Source organism: Tupaia chinensis, unplaced genomic scaffold (genome assembly GCF_000334495.1).
Source record: "Tupaia chinensis unplaced genomic scaffold, TupChi_1.0 Scaffold000270_1, whole genome shotgun sequence".
NCBI classification, from domain to species: Eukaryota; Metazoa; Chordata; class Mammalia; order Scandentia; family Tupaiidae; genus Tupaia; species Tupaia belangeri.
In genome coordinates this window covers 5,417,893-5,433,349 of record NW_006159750.1, presented here as the reverse complement: position 1 = coordinate 5,433,349, position 15,457 = coordinate 5,417,893, and the positions used below count along the sequence as shown (strand labels likewise).

Genomic DNA, 15,457 nt, shown 5'->3' with positions numbered 1-15,457 from the left:
GTGGACAGGTAGAAGCCAGAGAAGGCAGTGGGAAGCACTCTAAGCTCTGGGCTGCCTGGACACTAGACACGGGGACTAGATGATAGCCATTGAGCAGAGGGGCATCAAACCACTGTTGGGCCTTCCACACATGGGACCAGGGCTACCAGTCAATTTCCCCTCTCCTCCCACTACTGTTGAAGCTGGACTGATCGATAAAAAGTGGCTGCTCGGAACCAGTTTCAGGGCTCTGGTCTTCTCCCCCTAACCCTCACCCACAGTAGGGGCTGTTTTTCAGGGTTATCAGGGTCAAAGTCAGACCTCAAGTATAGCTCTTCTGGGTCCACGTAGTAGACAAGAAGCACTGAACTCCTGCCATATGGGGCACCAGCAAGAAGAGGGATAGGAAGCCACTAAGAGGGCTGCCCAGGTTTTCCAACAGCTGATGCCTGCCCATCTGGGTCTCAAAGCTCAAAGCCCAGAAATGATAGGGGAGGGGAGTTGGAGGAGGAGGAAGAGGGAGGTCCTGGAAGCCGGAGGTGTTGAAGAGGTGCTGTCCAGTTCGGGAGTAGCCAGGTGGGAGCTCCTTACTGCTTCTCCACTGCTCCCTGCTCAGCTGCACTCTCTTGGCTGGGGCCCTGGCCCTGGCCCTGGCCCTGTCCATGCCACGGGGTCTCCTTGAACACAAACCAACAGTTCCCGGCCCACAGGAAGAAGTTGATAAAGCCGAAGAGCTGCAAAGACATCAGAGGAAATTGTGAGAATAGTAAGAGGGGACACAGTAGAAGTAGAGAGGGGACATCATCAAAGCAGTAGAAGCAGAGAGCTTAGTAAAACTGGATATAGAGGCAGGGTTCAAAGTCATCACCTATGAAGGGATTCACTGGTGAAAGTGTTTTCACTCTGTCCACAGCATGCACTCAGGTGGATTTGTCGTTAGCAGAGTCTAGCCTCTGAATAGCATGTCATGCAAAGTACGGCAGAGAGCCAAGAGTAGGGGCTGGTGATGCTTCCCACGGCACACCAAGACCCTTGGAACACCTTTTGCAGGGTGGCTATGGCAGGAGCTGTCCAAGGTGCTCCTTTTTTAGGACTAGGGACCCAGACCGGACTATATTAAAATAATTATTAATAATATTTTTGAAAGCTAACAAGAGGAAGCCAGCAGGTGGCATGGTGGTTAGGGGCGCTGGACTCCCACATCGCTGACCATGGTTTGAGTCCCAGACCTGGTGGCTTCACTTTCCCTTTCTCTCTCTCTGTGTCTTTCTCATTTTCTTTCTGTCAAATTAAAAATAATAGTAATAATAATAAATAAAGTTAAATAAAATAATTCTTTTTTCAAAAGCTAACAAGAGGAAATAGTTTTGGGAGAAGAGTATTGATTCCTTCTGTTAACTTTGGAATGCACTGAAAATAAGATGAATTGATGGCTGAAGGGAGGCAAATAGATATGTGATAAAGCAAGGCTAGTAAAATGGTAATAGCACAGTCTAGGCAGTGAGTATGTAGGTGTTCACCATGAAAATTCTTTTTGCTTTTCTTTAGTTGCCAGAGGGTACATGCACTCAACAGAGAGACAGACAGCACGAAAGCACCCTCAGTGGGGCATGCTGCAATCCCTTTTTCTTCATTTCCCCTCCCAGTAGGATTTTGAGGATGCATGCACATGTGCCTAGCATGTTTTCAAGCTGCTTGAGCTGGGATTTGAACTGTAGTCATGAAATCAAATTCACTGCACTTAACCACTATGACATGGGGCTGGCCCCACCATAAAATTCTTTCGACTTTGCTGTATGTGTGAAATTTTTTACAATAAAATGTTGGGGAGGGGAAATGTATTGTCAGGGTTCCAGCAAGTTCCAGAAGGCTTCCTGATGTGGGAGTTGTGGGCCTTGGGAAAGTCCAAGGCATTTTCAGAGTAGGGTTGAGGCGGCTGGGATAACAGGGAGCATCTGAGAAGCTCCAGGCTTCGGCTATTTACCAACCAGTTTGGACAGACTTCATTGTTTTAACAGTTGTGGTGGCCAAACTTGTGCATACCAGCTGGACTCATCATTGCCCAACCCCCTTTCCAGCCTGGAGGCCTAAGCGACAGGGAGCCCTTCTTGCACACTCTGGGTCTGTTCCCAGCTTGGAGCCCAGCCACAGCTGTAGGCACCCCTTTCACATGCTCACAAGTGCACGTGTGTGTACGCACACACACACGCACACACACACATCATGAAAAGCAGGCGGGGGTGGGGTGGGTGGGAGGAGTCACAGAGAGCATGCCTGGGGTGGGAAGAAGAAAACCGGGAGGTAAAATGCAGAGGAAGAAGAACAGGAGGCTAAGTGACTCTTGGGTTTCCCTCTTTCCAAAATGTCTTCTCAGAGTCAACCAGGAGCCAGTATTAGGCACGGGGGAAGGAGGGGGCAACTCCAGGTACAGGGGATACCAGCGCAGAGAACGAGCCTGTTCCTCTCAGGACTTGCTAGCTGGGATACCCCAGGCCTGGGTAGCTGGATTAGTGCTGCCTTCCCTCCACCCCTCTATGGCGGCAGGTCTCACCACAGAGATGTTGGCCAGCCCCAGGGAGGGCGTGGCCCCAGCACTGCACACTGCTTCCTCTCCATGGCACACGGACATGGCTGCGGTCAGGCTGGATGGCCCTGTGGCCCCCTTGACATCGGTCAGCCCTTTGCCCCAAGCAGCTGCAGCTACCAGCCAGAAGAAGGTGAAGGAGACAGTCACACAGAAGTCCTGGGAGGAGCAGAGGGTTGGGAAAGACACTCAGAAAGGCTCCATGATGCCCCACTTTTTTTCTCTAGCCACAGTACACTAGAATCCTGAGGTCCCAGTACAACTGCCTCTTCCCATTCTACCCAACAACACCCAGAGCTTCAGGGGGCCCAGATCGGACTCTGTGCAGAAATCCTGCCACTCAGACTGCCCAGGCAACAATGTACCAAGGCATCTGCTGGTCAGGCTCCCCCCAAAAACCAACTGGCCTAAACACTCGCTTCGTTCCTCCCAGCTGCTCCTTGCATCTCCATCACTCAGCTAAAAGTGGTGGCAGAGGGCAGACTGCAGGAAGCAAATGGAATCTCCTAAGGCATCCCTTCTATTTTGCATGCCTGGGATTGAGAGAGAGTAAAGGGGAATAATAATAATAGCCAACATTCATTGAGGCAAACTATATATTAGGTACCTTACATGCATTTGCATTTTATTGTCGAAAAACACTGAGGCAGGCATTATTTTATCCTTGTTTTATAGGTGGAAACTGAGGCTTAGAGAGGCTAACTAACTTGTCCAAGGTCACAAAGCTAGGAAAGGCGGTGCTAGGATTTGAACCCAAGCAGTCTAACTCCAGAGCCTGCTTCTTTATGCTGTTGTGCATCCTGTGAGCAGAGCAAGCAATGGGAGGTTGCTAGAGGCAGAGACCCAGGAAAACCATCATGTTTGTCCCCCCCCACCCCAGTTCTGAGCTCAGCTCCTAACAGATGTCTCCTGTTTCTCCACCACATTCCTCCGGCCAGCGCTCACTCACCACCAGTGGGAAGCGCTTGTTCTCTGTGTAGAGGTTATGGAACCGCAGGTAGAGGACTAGGGCAGCCATGGTATAGAAGAAGGAAAAGATTCCAAGAGTCACAAAGAACTCGGCAGGGGCGGAGAAGTCACCCATGAGGTGCATGGTCTTGGAGGTGGATTCCTCGTCGCAGAGTGGCATCTCATACTGGACCCGGTGCAACCTGCAGGTGGCAGGGGAGGCCATCCTGAGCTCAGAGGAGCTTTCTTCTCTGCCCCAGGGGCAGTGTTATGCGAGGGCTCATCCTAGAACTCTCCCAGAGCCAAGAAGGGGGTTGCAGGCCAGTAAGTGGCATGGTGGTTAAGACGCTGGATTCCCACATGGCTGACCACAGCTCAAGTCCCAGACCCGGTGGCTTGCTTTCTCACTATCACTCTCTTTTTGTCTTTCAATCTGTCTCACTCTGGTCAAATTGAATAATAATTAATTAATTAATTAATTAATTAAATTTTAACAAAAAAGAAAAAGAAAGGGGGTCACAGAGGGAGGAACATTTCTGGAGGAAACCTTGCAGTCAAGATGGAAGTTTTCCTGAGATTCCAGTCAAACCCTGCCTCCCCTCAGCTGCCACCCTACACACTTCCACCCTGCCCAGATGCAGTGACTGTGTATTTCCAAGTATCTCCAGGGGCCCTTAGGTCACAACCGCACTGTATTGATACAAGGGGACTTCAAAGAGTTCATGGAAAATGTGTGCTATGAAAAATACTATGCAAGAAACTAAAATAAATAAATAAATAAAATTTTAAAAAGCACCATAATGAACTTATACTTTAATTCCTTTTTGCATATTTTTAAAGTATTTTTTGCTATAGGGTATGTGTGCTTCCCAGAGAGAGGAGACGAAAGAGGGAGAAAGTGAGAAATCACTCCAGTAGGGTGGTGGCCATGCTGCAATCCCTTCTCCATTCTCCTCTCAGAATTTTTGGCACGCATGTATACACACATGCCTAGCATGTTTTTCAAGCCTCCAGGCTGCGCAGTCAGCAATGTGAGATTCGGCGTCCTATCATGCCACAGGCTGGCCCTCCACAAGCTTTTTGAAGTCCCCATCTTATAGTCCTAGTTCTGGTTTCCAGACTGCTACACAGATCAATTTCATTTTTCCCTATAAAAAAACACAGGCCCCAGTGGTCAAGTTAAAGTCAGAACCACCTATTCTCAGGCCTTGCTTAAGCTTCTCAATGAAACTATTAGGTCATTGGGAAAGTCATCAGGTAGTTTTGTTTTTGTTTTTGTTTTTGAGAGGTTTTTGCTATAGGGTGCATGCGCTCGCCAGAAAGACAGAGAGATAGAAAGCCAGAAATAACGCCCCGGGGGGATGGCCACGGTGCAATCCCTTCTCTTCCATTCTCCTCTCAGGATCTTGGGCATGCACATGCGCCCGGCGTGAGTTTAAGCCACTGGGTCCAGGACTCCAATCGCGGTCGACTGCATGGGAGTTCAGCAACATAGCCATTACACTAACTGCTGGTCCCTGTTTTTTTTTTTTTTTTCTTGTTAATGCAAAAATGCATCAGGACTTTCCTGATGACCCATTATATTGGACAAAGTAGAAAAACAGTCTATTATATACCAGAAATAGTTCTTCTCACTTGGGGGCTGATACTAGACATTTCTGAAAAGGTCAACCCTGTTCCCATTTTCTTCTAAATGCTTGGGCTCCTCCTTTCCTAAGCTCTCAAATACCCAGGAAAGTCTTGTCTTATACTTTCCAGTCAAGGTGTGCCTCCTGGTATTCTGGTGGTGCCAGGGGAGCATCCTACATCAGCTTTTTAAGATCTAAGGGTTAACAAGCTTCCTTCCTTCAAGGCAGAGAGGAGGCTACAGAGGGTCAAAAAGGCCTGTTGGACTTGCACAGACTCCTTTAAGCCTCCATCCCAAACCGCACGGGTTCTTTCTGTACGAGCTGTTGTGACCTGCTATTGTCCAGCGGTGGAGTGGAACCCTATTATCACAATTATTATTAACACGATGATCTGTATTTCTCTTATGTTTTTCTCTGGCTAGTGTGCCTGAAATTGCTAAAGGGCAGAAAGGACCCATGTCTTTTTGGAATCTGGAATAGCTCACAATAAATGGTCTTTAGGTTTCTGGAGGTGAATGGGATCAAGCAGGTCTTGTCCAGCTAGTGAGAAGCTGTGCCAGGTCACCTCCCATCCCTGCTCACCTGAAGGGATAGCCGAACGAAACAATGATGGCGCTCACGTCCTTGGCTTCGTTGTTGCAGCGAACCGTTGCTCCTGTCTCCCCGCTGTAGGAGCCGCAGGACCCGAAGGCGAAAATAGCAAAGAGCTGAGAGAGAGTGAAGCCCTTTGAGAGTCAGAAGGCTTCTACTGGCCAAGGTAAAGACCTGCCTCTGACTCCCAGCAGGTGCATATTTGAGGGTAGGGGTGGGAGGAGTAAGGATTCCCTTTAATCAAGTTCCTCCTGGGCAGGGATCCATGGCTTCCATTTGTCTTCCAGCCTCAGAATGCTATTTTCATTGCACAAGGTGCTGGGCCAAATAGTCAAGTGAATAAGGTTGACTTTGAGTAGTGTCTAAGAGAGAGAGATGAAAAGAGAGGAAATGGACAGTGTCCAGGTCTTCCATTGATCATGGCATTGGGGATCATAAGTGGCTTCCTTAAGATGATGACTAACGTAAAGCCTCTGCAATTCAGGCATTTGGAAACGTGTTAGCTCAAAGTTAGACTTGAATTTCCTTCCCAAAGAAGAGACACCCTAGAAATAGATTCTCTTGTACCAGCCTAGGTCAGGTATAGCTGGAATGCTTTTCATTTCTCCTTTGAACCAGTCCTAAAATCTTTTCCTTACCTTGTTGCTAATTCCCAGTGGGTTCTTGTCTCGGTAGAGGTTTAGCTGGAGAGGATAACTTCTAAAAATACATATTTATTTTATTTGTTATTATTATTACTTTAATTTGACCAGAGAGAGACAGAAAGGGAAAGTGAAAAAGCAAGTCACCAGGTCTAGGACTCAAACTGTGATCGGCCATGTGGGAGTCCAGTACCTTAACCACTATACCACTTGCCAGCCCCTGGATAGGATAACTTCTACTAAGCTTTTGGAGGGACCATGCTGATGTCCCAGGGTACTATCAATCTCAATTCTCTTCCACTAGAGACACATTACCTTCCAGCAACACTGCTGACAGTCCTGGCTCAAGCCCAGAAAAAAGTACCGTCCACTTGCGTTATCAGCCTCCACTCTTTCACCACTGATGTTTTCCTTTGTAATCTGTTGACACTGCCATTGTTCAGTGCCAAGAACCAGAGGTGTTTCTGATCACTTGAACTGCTCTCTGCTCTCCTTTCAGCACATTTGACTATATCTCCTGTCTTGGTAAAATGAAATTTCCTCATCCTATGATTTTTCACATTTCTTTCTGGGAAATGTACTTTGGTCAGAAAAGGAGGTGAGAAACTATAATCTCTTAACCTCCTACAGGAACTCCTCAGGCACAGTGAGTCTATTCTGTTCATTGTTCCTTTTTTTTTCCTTCAGAGAGAGATTTTTGATATAGGGTGCGTGCACTTGCCGGAGAGAGAAAGAGAGAGAGAGAGGCAGAGAGACAGAGACAGAGAGACAGAAAGCAAGAAATCACCCTCCAGAGGGGATGGCCACACGCAATCCCTTCTCCTCCATTCTCCTCTTGAAATTCTTGGCACACACACACACACACATGTGCCCAGCGTGAGTTTTAAGTTGCTGGGTCCAAGACTTGAACAGTGATCGACCAGGTGGGAATCCAGCAATGTAACCATTACATCATTTGCTGATCCTATTATTGTTCATTTTTGTATGTTTCTCTGTAATTCAGTGTCTTGGACATTAACCACCTAAAAGACAGCTAATCTACACCCCAGTCCTGCATCCAGAATCTAGAATAGAGTGGTACACATTTTTTTCAAATTTTCTGCCAGGGAACCAGCAGTTAGCGTAATGGCTATGTCGCTGGGCTCCCACGTAGTCGACCACAGTTTGCGTCCTGGACCCAGTGGCTTAGAACTCACGCTGGGCGCGTGTGCATGCATGCCCAAGATCCCGAAAGGAGAATGGAGGAGAAGGGATTGCGGCGTGACCATCCCCCCTGGGGGGTGAATTCTCGCTTTCTGTCTCTATGTCTCTCTCTGTCTGTCTGGCGAGCGTATGCGCCCTATAGCAAAATCCTCTCCAAAAAAAAAAAAATTTTTTCTGCCAGATGGGATGAACACATGGCATAATGGTTATGTTGCTGGACTCCCACATGGCCGACTGCAGTTTGCATTCTGGATCCGGCAACTTGAAACTCACACCAGGCAGATGTGCATGCATGCCTAGAATTCCAAAAGGTGAATGGAGGAGAAGGGATTGTGGCTTGGCCTTTCCCCTGGGGGGTGAGTTCTCACTCTGTCTCTGTCTCTCTGGCAAGCGCACATGACATATAGCAAAAATCCCTCAAAAAAATTTTTTTTCTGTGAACCAGCAGTTGGTGTAATGGCTATGTTGCTGGACTCCCATGTAATCGACCACAGTTCAAGTCCCGGACCCAGTGGCTTAACACTGGGTGCATTTGCATGCATGCCTAAGATCCCGAGAGGAGAATGGAGGAGAAAGGATTGTGGGGTGGCCATCCCCCCTGGGGGGTGATTTCTCGCTTTCTGTCTCTCTGTCTTTCTCTGTCTTTCTGGAGAGCGCACGCATCCTATAACAAAAACCTCTCCAAAAAGAATTTTTTTTTCTGCCAGATTGTGGGTGCACTTTCCAGAGAAAGACAGAGAACAGGGAGAGGGAAAAAGCAACTCCCAGTGGGTCATAGTCACATCACAATCTCTTCTATCCCATTTCGACATCTATCAGATTTGGGGCCCAGGTGCCCAGCATGCTTTCTAAGCCACCAGCGTGAGGAGTCAAACTGTGTGGTCAGCTATGGGGAATCCACCTCTCTTAGCCACTAGGCTGGTGACCTAGGCAAGCTGACTGGGGATGGATTGTGGCATGAAGATCTGGTTGGAGGAAGAAATATACTTAAAGAGAGAGAGAGAGAGACCATGGGTTGTACTTCCATCTCATTGGCTAGGACATAGTTGCATAGCTTCTTCAGCCAGCTCTGTACACATGCTATTTTGCTAATGCTTCATGGAATGAAAGAGACCTGGATTGGTCCTGTCACTAATTAGTCAGGAGACCTCTGATAAGTCACCCAACTCTCTGAGACTCAGTTTCCTCATCTATAAAATGAGGGGTTTGGGGTCAGCAGGTGGCATGGTGGTTAAGGCGCTGGACACTCCCACATGGCTGACCACAGTTTGAGTCTCAGACCTAGTGGCTTGCTTTCTCATTTTCCTTGTCTCTGTGTGCCTGTCTTTCTCTGGTCAAATGAAAATGACTGACTGAATAAATAAGACTGAATAAATCTTTTTTTTTTTTTTAAATGAGGAGTTTGGAGTAGATAAGCGAGAGGCCTTTTTCAGCTCTAGAATTCTCTCACTCCGAGGGTAATGCTATCAGTGTGTGCTTCTTGGCTGGGATTGCCAACAGCTGTGATCTGCCCCGAGTGGTGTCCGGTGCCACTGCCCTGCCTGGCCTGCCTGGCAGAGCTCCACGCCGTAGCCACTGACCTCTCTCTAAAGGTCATAATGGGCACCTCTCCGTTTCCTGCAGATTGATTCTAGATAAATGAGAATTGGCCCATTCGTAGAGACATCCAGGAAATGAGACAGTACGTGCCTATGCCTAAGTAACCTCCTTATCTGAATTAAACCATAGACGCTTCAGGGAAGCCCTACCTGCTCACTTACTCGACAGAACTTGAGTGAAGTCCCTCAAAACCTCTGCATGGAGGCCCCGACACAAAGGTGCCTCACCGGCATGACATGGGGATTTCTCTAGCTCTTACTCATAGGACTTGTCTAATCACTTGTTGGCTCTGTAGCTCTTTGGTTCCTCTCAGCCTCTGATGCCCAGATCTGGACACAATTAAGGGTGTCAGTCTAGGAAGGGCAGCACAGTTGGACATATTTTTACCCAGTGTGTGGCTCCTTACGGGTTTCCTAAGAAAGCAGGTATGCCTAACTTGGGGTAGCAAATGGTCAGTAATAAAACCTTTCCATGAGAACTCTCTTACAAGCAGCCTTGAACTTCTACAGATAGAGGCCATTCACTGAGCACCTACCATGGACCAGACACTATCCTAGGCACCATTATTTAGCAGTGAACGAAGGAGGAGCTCATACTCTAAAGCTGCACTGTCCAAAACAATAGCCACTAGGAGCCTAGCTACCTATATTTAAATTCGTTAAAATCAATGAATTATTTAAATTTTAAAATTCAGTAACTTAGACATACCAGCCACATTTCTTTTTTCTTTTTTAGAGACTTTTAGTATAGAGCATGTATACTATACTCTGTCTCTTGAGAGATAGTGAGATATTACCCCACAGGGGGCATGACCATACCACAGTCCCTTCTCCTCCATGCTCTTCTTGGGATTTGGGGCACACGTGCACATGTACCTAGTGTGTTTCAAGCTGCCAGGTCCAGGACTCGAAATGCGGTCGACCACGTGCCAGTCTAGCACCTTAACCACCACGCCACCTGCTGGCCCCAGTACTACTCACATTTCAAGTGCTCAATAACCACAGGTGACTAGAAGGTTCTATGCTGGATAGCATCACCAAAAACAAATTCTGCAATGTCTAAATGAGGACCTTGAGAGTCTGAAAATTCTAAACCCTGCTTCCTGACTCTTCAGATGGTAAAATATACCCATAGTAATATTAATATTAATCTATTAATTTAATATTAATTCATAATAACTTTAATATTAATTCTATTTTTCTGATTCTTTGAAAGTCAGGAATCTCTCGACATCTCATATGATGTTTTTATTTACCAGAATGCAGGTTTAAGTCTAAACACCACAGTCAGATGGTGCTGGAGAGTAGACAGTTTGCCGTGTCATTGGATAATGAGAACCTCTGAGGACATTCTCACAGTTTCACAGAGCACAGAACAATGGTCTTGGAGATGATCTAGCCCACCAGTCTCATTTCACAGAGGTGAAAAACAAAACCCCAAAAGGTTAAGTGATTTGCCCTACGTCACATTTAGCTAACGTGAGAGCCACACCTTGACTCCCCATCCAGTGGCCTTTCCATTTCCTTCATTCATTAACTCAACACTTACTGGCCATGGACCTTGGGCCAAGCGCTAGAGATAGGAAGACAAATAAGACCTGGCTCCTCCTCTCAAGATCTCCCATCAAGAAAGGTGTGTCATGTTAACACAAACCAACAAGTGATGAAGACAGAAGCCGGCATCACAGAGTCATTAAGGCTAAGGAGGACACCTACGCTATGTGCAGAGAGGATTACAAAAAAGAGGAAATGACTCTGTGCTCTCGGGGGCAGAAACAGAGGACGGTAGCTTCACTCAGCCCCTCCACACCTTCTATCCCTCCACCTCCACACTGGAGGTGTTTTCTTCCCTCACTGTGCCAGGTGACTGAGCCATAAGGGAGACAAGGAGAAAACGGAAACTAGCCCCTCACCATATACAAGGGTCTGAGATGAGCATACTGATCATAAAGAACAGTGGCCAAGGAGAAATGGAGGCCCTAAGGCCAGGGGATTTCTGGAGTTCTGATGCCAGGCTTCTTGCTCTTGGCTCTCCACTACAGAGGACTGCCGTGGTTATACTCTGCCCTGCAACTCCTCCTCCCCCTAAATTTGTATCTCTTTCGTAAAGAGGTCAGAGTAACCTTCTCAGTTGAAGGATGAGGCTCACTGCTTGCTGGTCGGTCTTAGAACACTAAATCACCAGTTAGGGGAAGGCACAAGGAAGACCGGTTCTCTCCCCAAATCCCACTCCCACGATCATCACGTTGGTTTTGTGGACTCTAATGGAGTCCTTCAAGTTTCCCACACTTACTGAAGTGATTGATCTTCATTACATGTACCCCAAAGTCAGATAAATGAGTGGCACCCCAAAAGGTGAATAAATGAATGAGGCACACCCCATGAAAGGTGATATGACTTATTTATAAACAAGTGGGAACAGTGACTGAATCACCCAGAGATTCTTTTGTAACTTACATCAAATTTGGCAGAGCCATTCGAACAATCTCACCAAAAGACAACTCTAGGTGGACAGTCTTCACAAGCAGGGAGAGAATCAGGAAAAAGGAAGGTTTGGGAATAGGAAGGAGGGAAACCAACACTTACTGAATACCTTCATCAGTGGCAGGCTCACCTTGATCTTCCTGAATGCTCTATACTTCACGGATTCTACTTCCTGTAATTCTCCCAGTGAGCCGATAAAATAGGTCCGACCCTCGTTTACAGATAAGGAAACTAAGGCCTGTAAAGATTGTATCAGCAGGCCGGCAGGTGGCGTGGCGGTTAAGGGTGCTGGACTCCCACATGACCAAACATGGTTTGAGTAACAGACCCGGCAACTTGCTTGCTCACTTCCTCTCTCTCTCTCTCACTCTCTCTCACTCGCTCTGCCTCTCTAGTCAAATTAAAAATAAATAAATTAAATTAAATAATTATTTTTTAAAAAATGATTACATCACTTACCCAAAGTTCCAAGGCTAGAAAGCAGAGGAGACAGAATGTATTTATTTATTTATTTATTTATTTATTTAGAGAGGTTTTTGCTAATAAGGCATGTGCTCCTGCCAGAGAGACAGAAAGCAAGAAATCACTCCCCAGGTGGGAGTGATTTTGGGATTTTGGGCATGCATGGACATGTGCCCAGCATGAATTTCAAGTCGCCAGGTTCTGGGGCTCAAACTGCAGTTGGCCATATGGGAATCCAGCACCTTAAGCACTATGCCACCTACTGGCTCCAGAAGATAGAATTTAAACCAAAGACTGAAGCCAACCTTTTTAAAAAAAGAGTTCTCGATAATTGGTCTATGTCCAGGTTATTTCACTAGCTTAGTATAAACATAGCGAGATGCCAAAATTGAAATTGATATTAGTTAATTTCTGAATTTCAAATAAAAAGACATTCTACACTAAGTTCCTAACGAATAAAAGAATAACATGACTTCCTGCTTTCACAGATTCCAGTAAAACCTTTGAGTTTTGGTAATAAAGACAATTTTAAAAATCCAATTAACATTAGAATAACTGCAAGATGTGTTTCCTTCCTTCCTTCCTTCCTTTCTTTTTTCTCTCTTCTCTAGTCAGGGACATTTGATCCCTTCAAGAAAAAAAAAGGAATGAAAAAAACAAATGACATTTCCACTGTCATTTCTGGTGTTGGTTCCCAGGTAATTTTTTAAAAGAATTATTTATATAATTTTACTTGTCATTATTATTTTTTAACTTGCTACAAGACACATGCACTCACCAGAGACAGAGAGAGAAAGAAAGTGAGAAAGCAAGCCACCAGGTCCAGGACTTGAACCGTGGTTGTTTATGTGGGAGTCTAGTGCTTTTAACCACCAGACCACCTGTTGGCCTGATCCCTGTGTACTTTTATGTTAGTTTATCTGCAGAGACTCAAAGCAAGTGAAACGCTCCCCAGATTCAGACGATCTGGGATGGATGGCAGTAAAAGCGAATCATGTCTTTTTACGTCTTTTTTGTGAATGAAAGCTGAGTTATGACTTTAGCCAGGCTTCTGGATTTAGCACTGTGAGAGAAAGCTCAGTGCTCTCTGTTTTGCATAACCCCTTCTCTAAGAAGTGAAGGATTCTACTAGTCAAACAGGTCTTAATTCTTAGGGCATCAGTGTGGACCCTGTGAGGAGCCTGCATCATTCTCTTTGCGATGCTTTGTGCAGCCTTTGTAAAAATGTGGGTATTAGGAAAGGGAGGAAAGAACAGCAGATGGAAGAAGGAAGCTTCTCAGAATTCCTCAGGGAAGAGGAGTCCACGGGCTAATAACCTTATTGTTTCTCTCATCCCTTGACAGTCCGGCTCAAGTTTCCATTAGGTCCATTTGTGTAGTTTAATGATAAAATTGTCTTACATTTCAGGTTGTGTTCCTCTGGATGGTTCATAATGGCTCTCTTAGTTCTGAATGCTAGTCACGCGGAGCCCTACTATCATTCTTCTAGGCCCCCTCTGGTACCCAAGTAGTGAGTCAGAACACAGCAGTGGCGGAGGTGAAAAAGCTCAGTCAGCAGTTGGTCCAACTGCTCTTGAGGCAGTAGGGAGAGTGGAAAGTCCCCAGCAGATCCCAGAGTTTGTACTTGGGAACTCCCTAGGCTCACCGGTAGCCCCAATTCGGGTTCCACATATCTAAAATAATCCCAAATGAAATATGGCCTCCAAATTCCAGATGTGATTATTGTCATCCAAACCATGACTTGGGAATTGGTGACCCAAGGTGAACTCCTGTCTCTGGCGAGTTCCATACCCTTTAGAACTCAATCGTCTTCAGTATTCACGGCAACTTATTCCCCAGCTGAGGGCACATTAATTAAGTTACGCACACACCATTTGGTGTGCGGATCGTCTAACTTAAAATCTTTTTTGTCATCATGCACTAAAAGTCCCCCAACTAGTCTTAATGATATGAAAAAGTGACTGTACCCACTCACGTTCCTAATTTTCACCTAGAAGGCCTTGGATATTGGGAATAATAAAGAGCATACCACTGTCTCCAAGTACCAGTGAAGCAAGGAGTTGGTATTTCTACTCGACCACAACGAAGAAACAGAGGACCTGGGCAAGTGATTTTTTTCAAGGTCACAGGGCAAGTCTAATGCAGGGCTATATTCTAGCATGCCAACCTATTTAGAGCATAAGAGGACCCTAGTTATGATCTGATCATCATTAGACTAACCTTGGAAACCAAACTCCAGAGAAGTGACTTACCCAAGGTCACACAGCCGGGAAAAGCAGGTCCAGGTTTAGAACCCAGGCCCACAACTCCTAGATCAATGTTCTATCTTATTCTGTGAACACCATATTCTGGCTATGTTGTGGTTGTCTTTTTTCTCTTTTATTTAATGCAAGAGCCAGGAGCTCCATTCATTCCTGCATCCGTTCTCTCAGTCAGTTACAGGAATCCAGATTACTCCAGGGATCCCCGCAGGGAATCACCAGCCAGAGCCTGTCCCGTGAGTCCATCCTCAAGATCATCCAGGTCCTGAGGGGTTTAGGGACAGAATGGTTTTTGTCGCCTGCCTGCCTCCTTCTTCCTTTGCCCTCCGTGGCTTCCCTCGTGGAGAAGAGCGGATCTCGTCTCCCTCATCCTCCTTCCCCCTCCTGCCACCGAGGAGTGGTATGTGCAGGATCAGAATTCTGGAAAGGTTACACCCAGGTCCTCTCGCCCGAGTGAAATGTGAGCGCCCTGGGCAAAGACTCCTTGCACATAGAAGGACCGAATCCGGACTCGGCAAGCCTCGCTCCTCACCCTCTTGCCACTAAGTGCGGGAGCGGCAGCGGGAGCCCGCCCCTCCCCCGCCCACCTGTCGCCGCCCCCGACTCTTCCGCCGAGGCGGGCCCGAAGCACCTCCCCTGCCCCCACCCGGGCCACATTGCTTAGGGTCAGCGTCACAGTCCAGGCTCCCGAAATAGCCCAGGGCTGAGGCAGCGACTCACCCACTGGAGGACTTTGATGAAGCCCAGCGGCTCCTCCAGCCGCCGCCAGCGCAGCCCGACGAGCAGTTGATCCACCTGCAGAGACAGAGCCAGCCAGGGGTCAGGGCAGTGGGGGACCCGGGAAAGCCCTGGTCCTCCTCTTCCCACTTACAACAGGGTCAGGGAGCAGAATAAGGGTCAGGCAGGACACCTAGGGGAGAGCGGGCGACGAGGGAGCCCAGGGGCACGCCGAGAGTACCTGCTGGCGCGGAGACTTGTCCGCGGTGCGGCCCGAGCTCTCCGTCGAGGACATGCTGGCGCAGCCGGGCCGGGGCGCACCGCCGGGGCTCTGCTCCCTCGCGGGTCGGCTGCGGAGACC

General features: G+C 47.3%; 1 protein-coding gene across 1 annotated transcript; it reads right to left on the bottom strand.

Moving 5' to 3' along the window:
• Nucleotides 1–448: 448 nt before the first annotated feature.
• Nucleotides 449–15,446, bottom strand: SYPL2 (synaptophysin like 2). The gene is made up of 6 exons (XM_006149527.2): nt 15,338–15,446; nt 15,100–15,174; nt 5,722–5,846; nt 3,513–3,714; nt 2,531–2,722; nt 449–713 (listed from the first exon to the last, which is right to left on the bottom strand). Exons 1-6 carry the CDS (start codon nt 15,389–15,391, stop codon nt 567–569), a joined length of 795 nt encoding a protein of 264 aa, XP_006149589.1. The 5' UTR covers nt 15,392–15,446; the 3' UTR covers nt 449–566.
• Between the last annotated feature and the right edge of the window lie 11 nt (nt 15,447–15,457).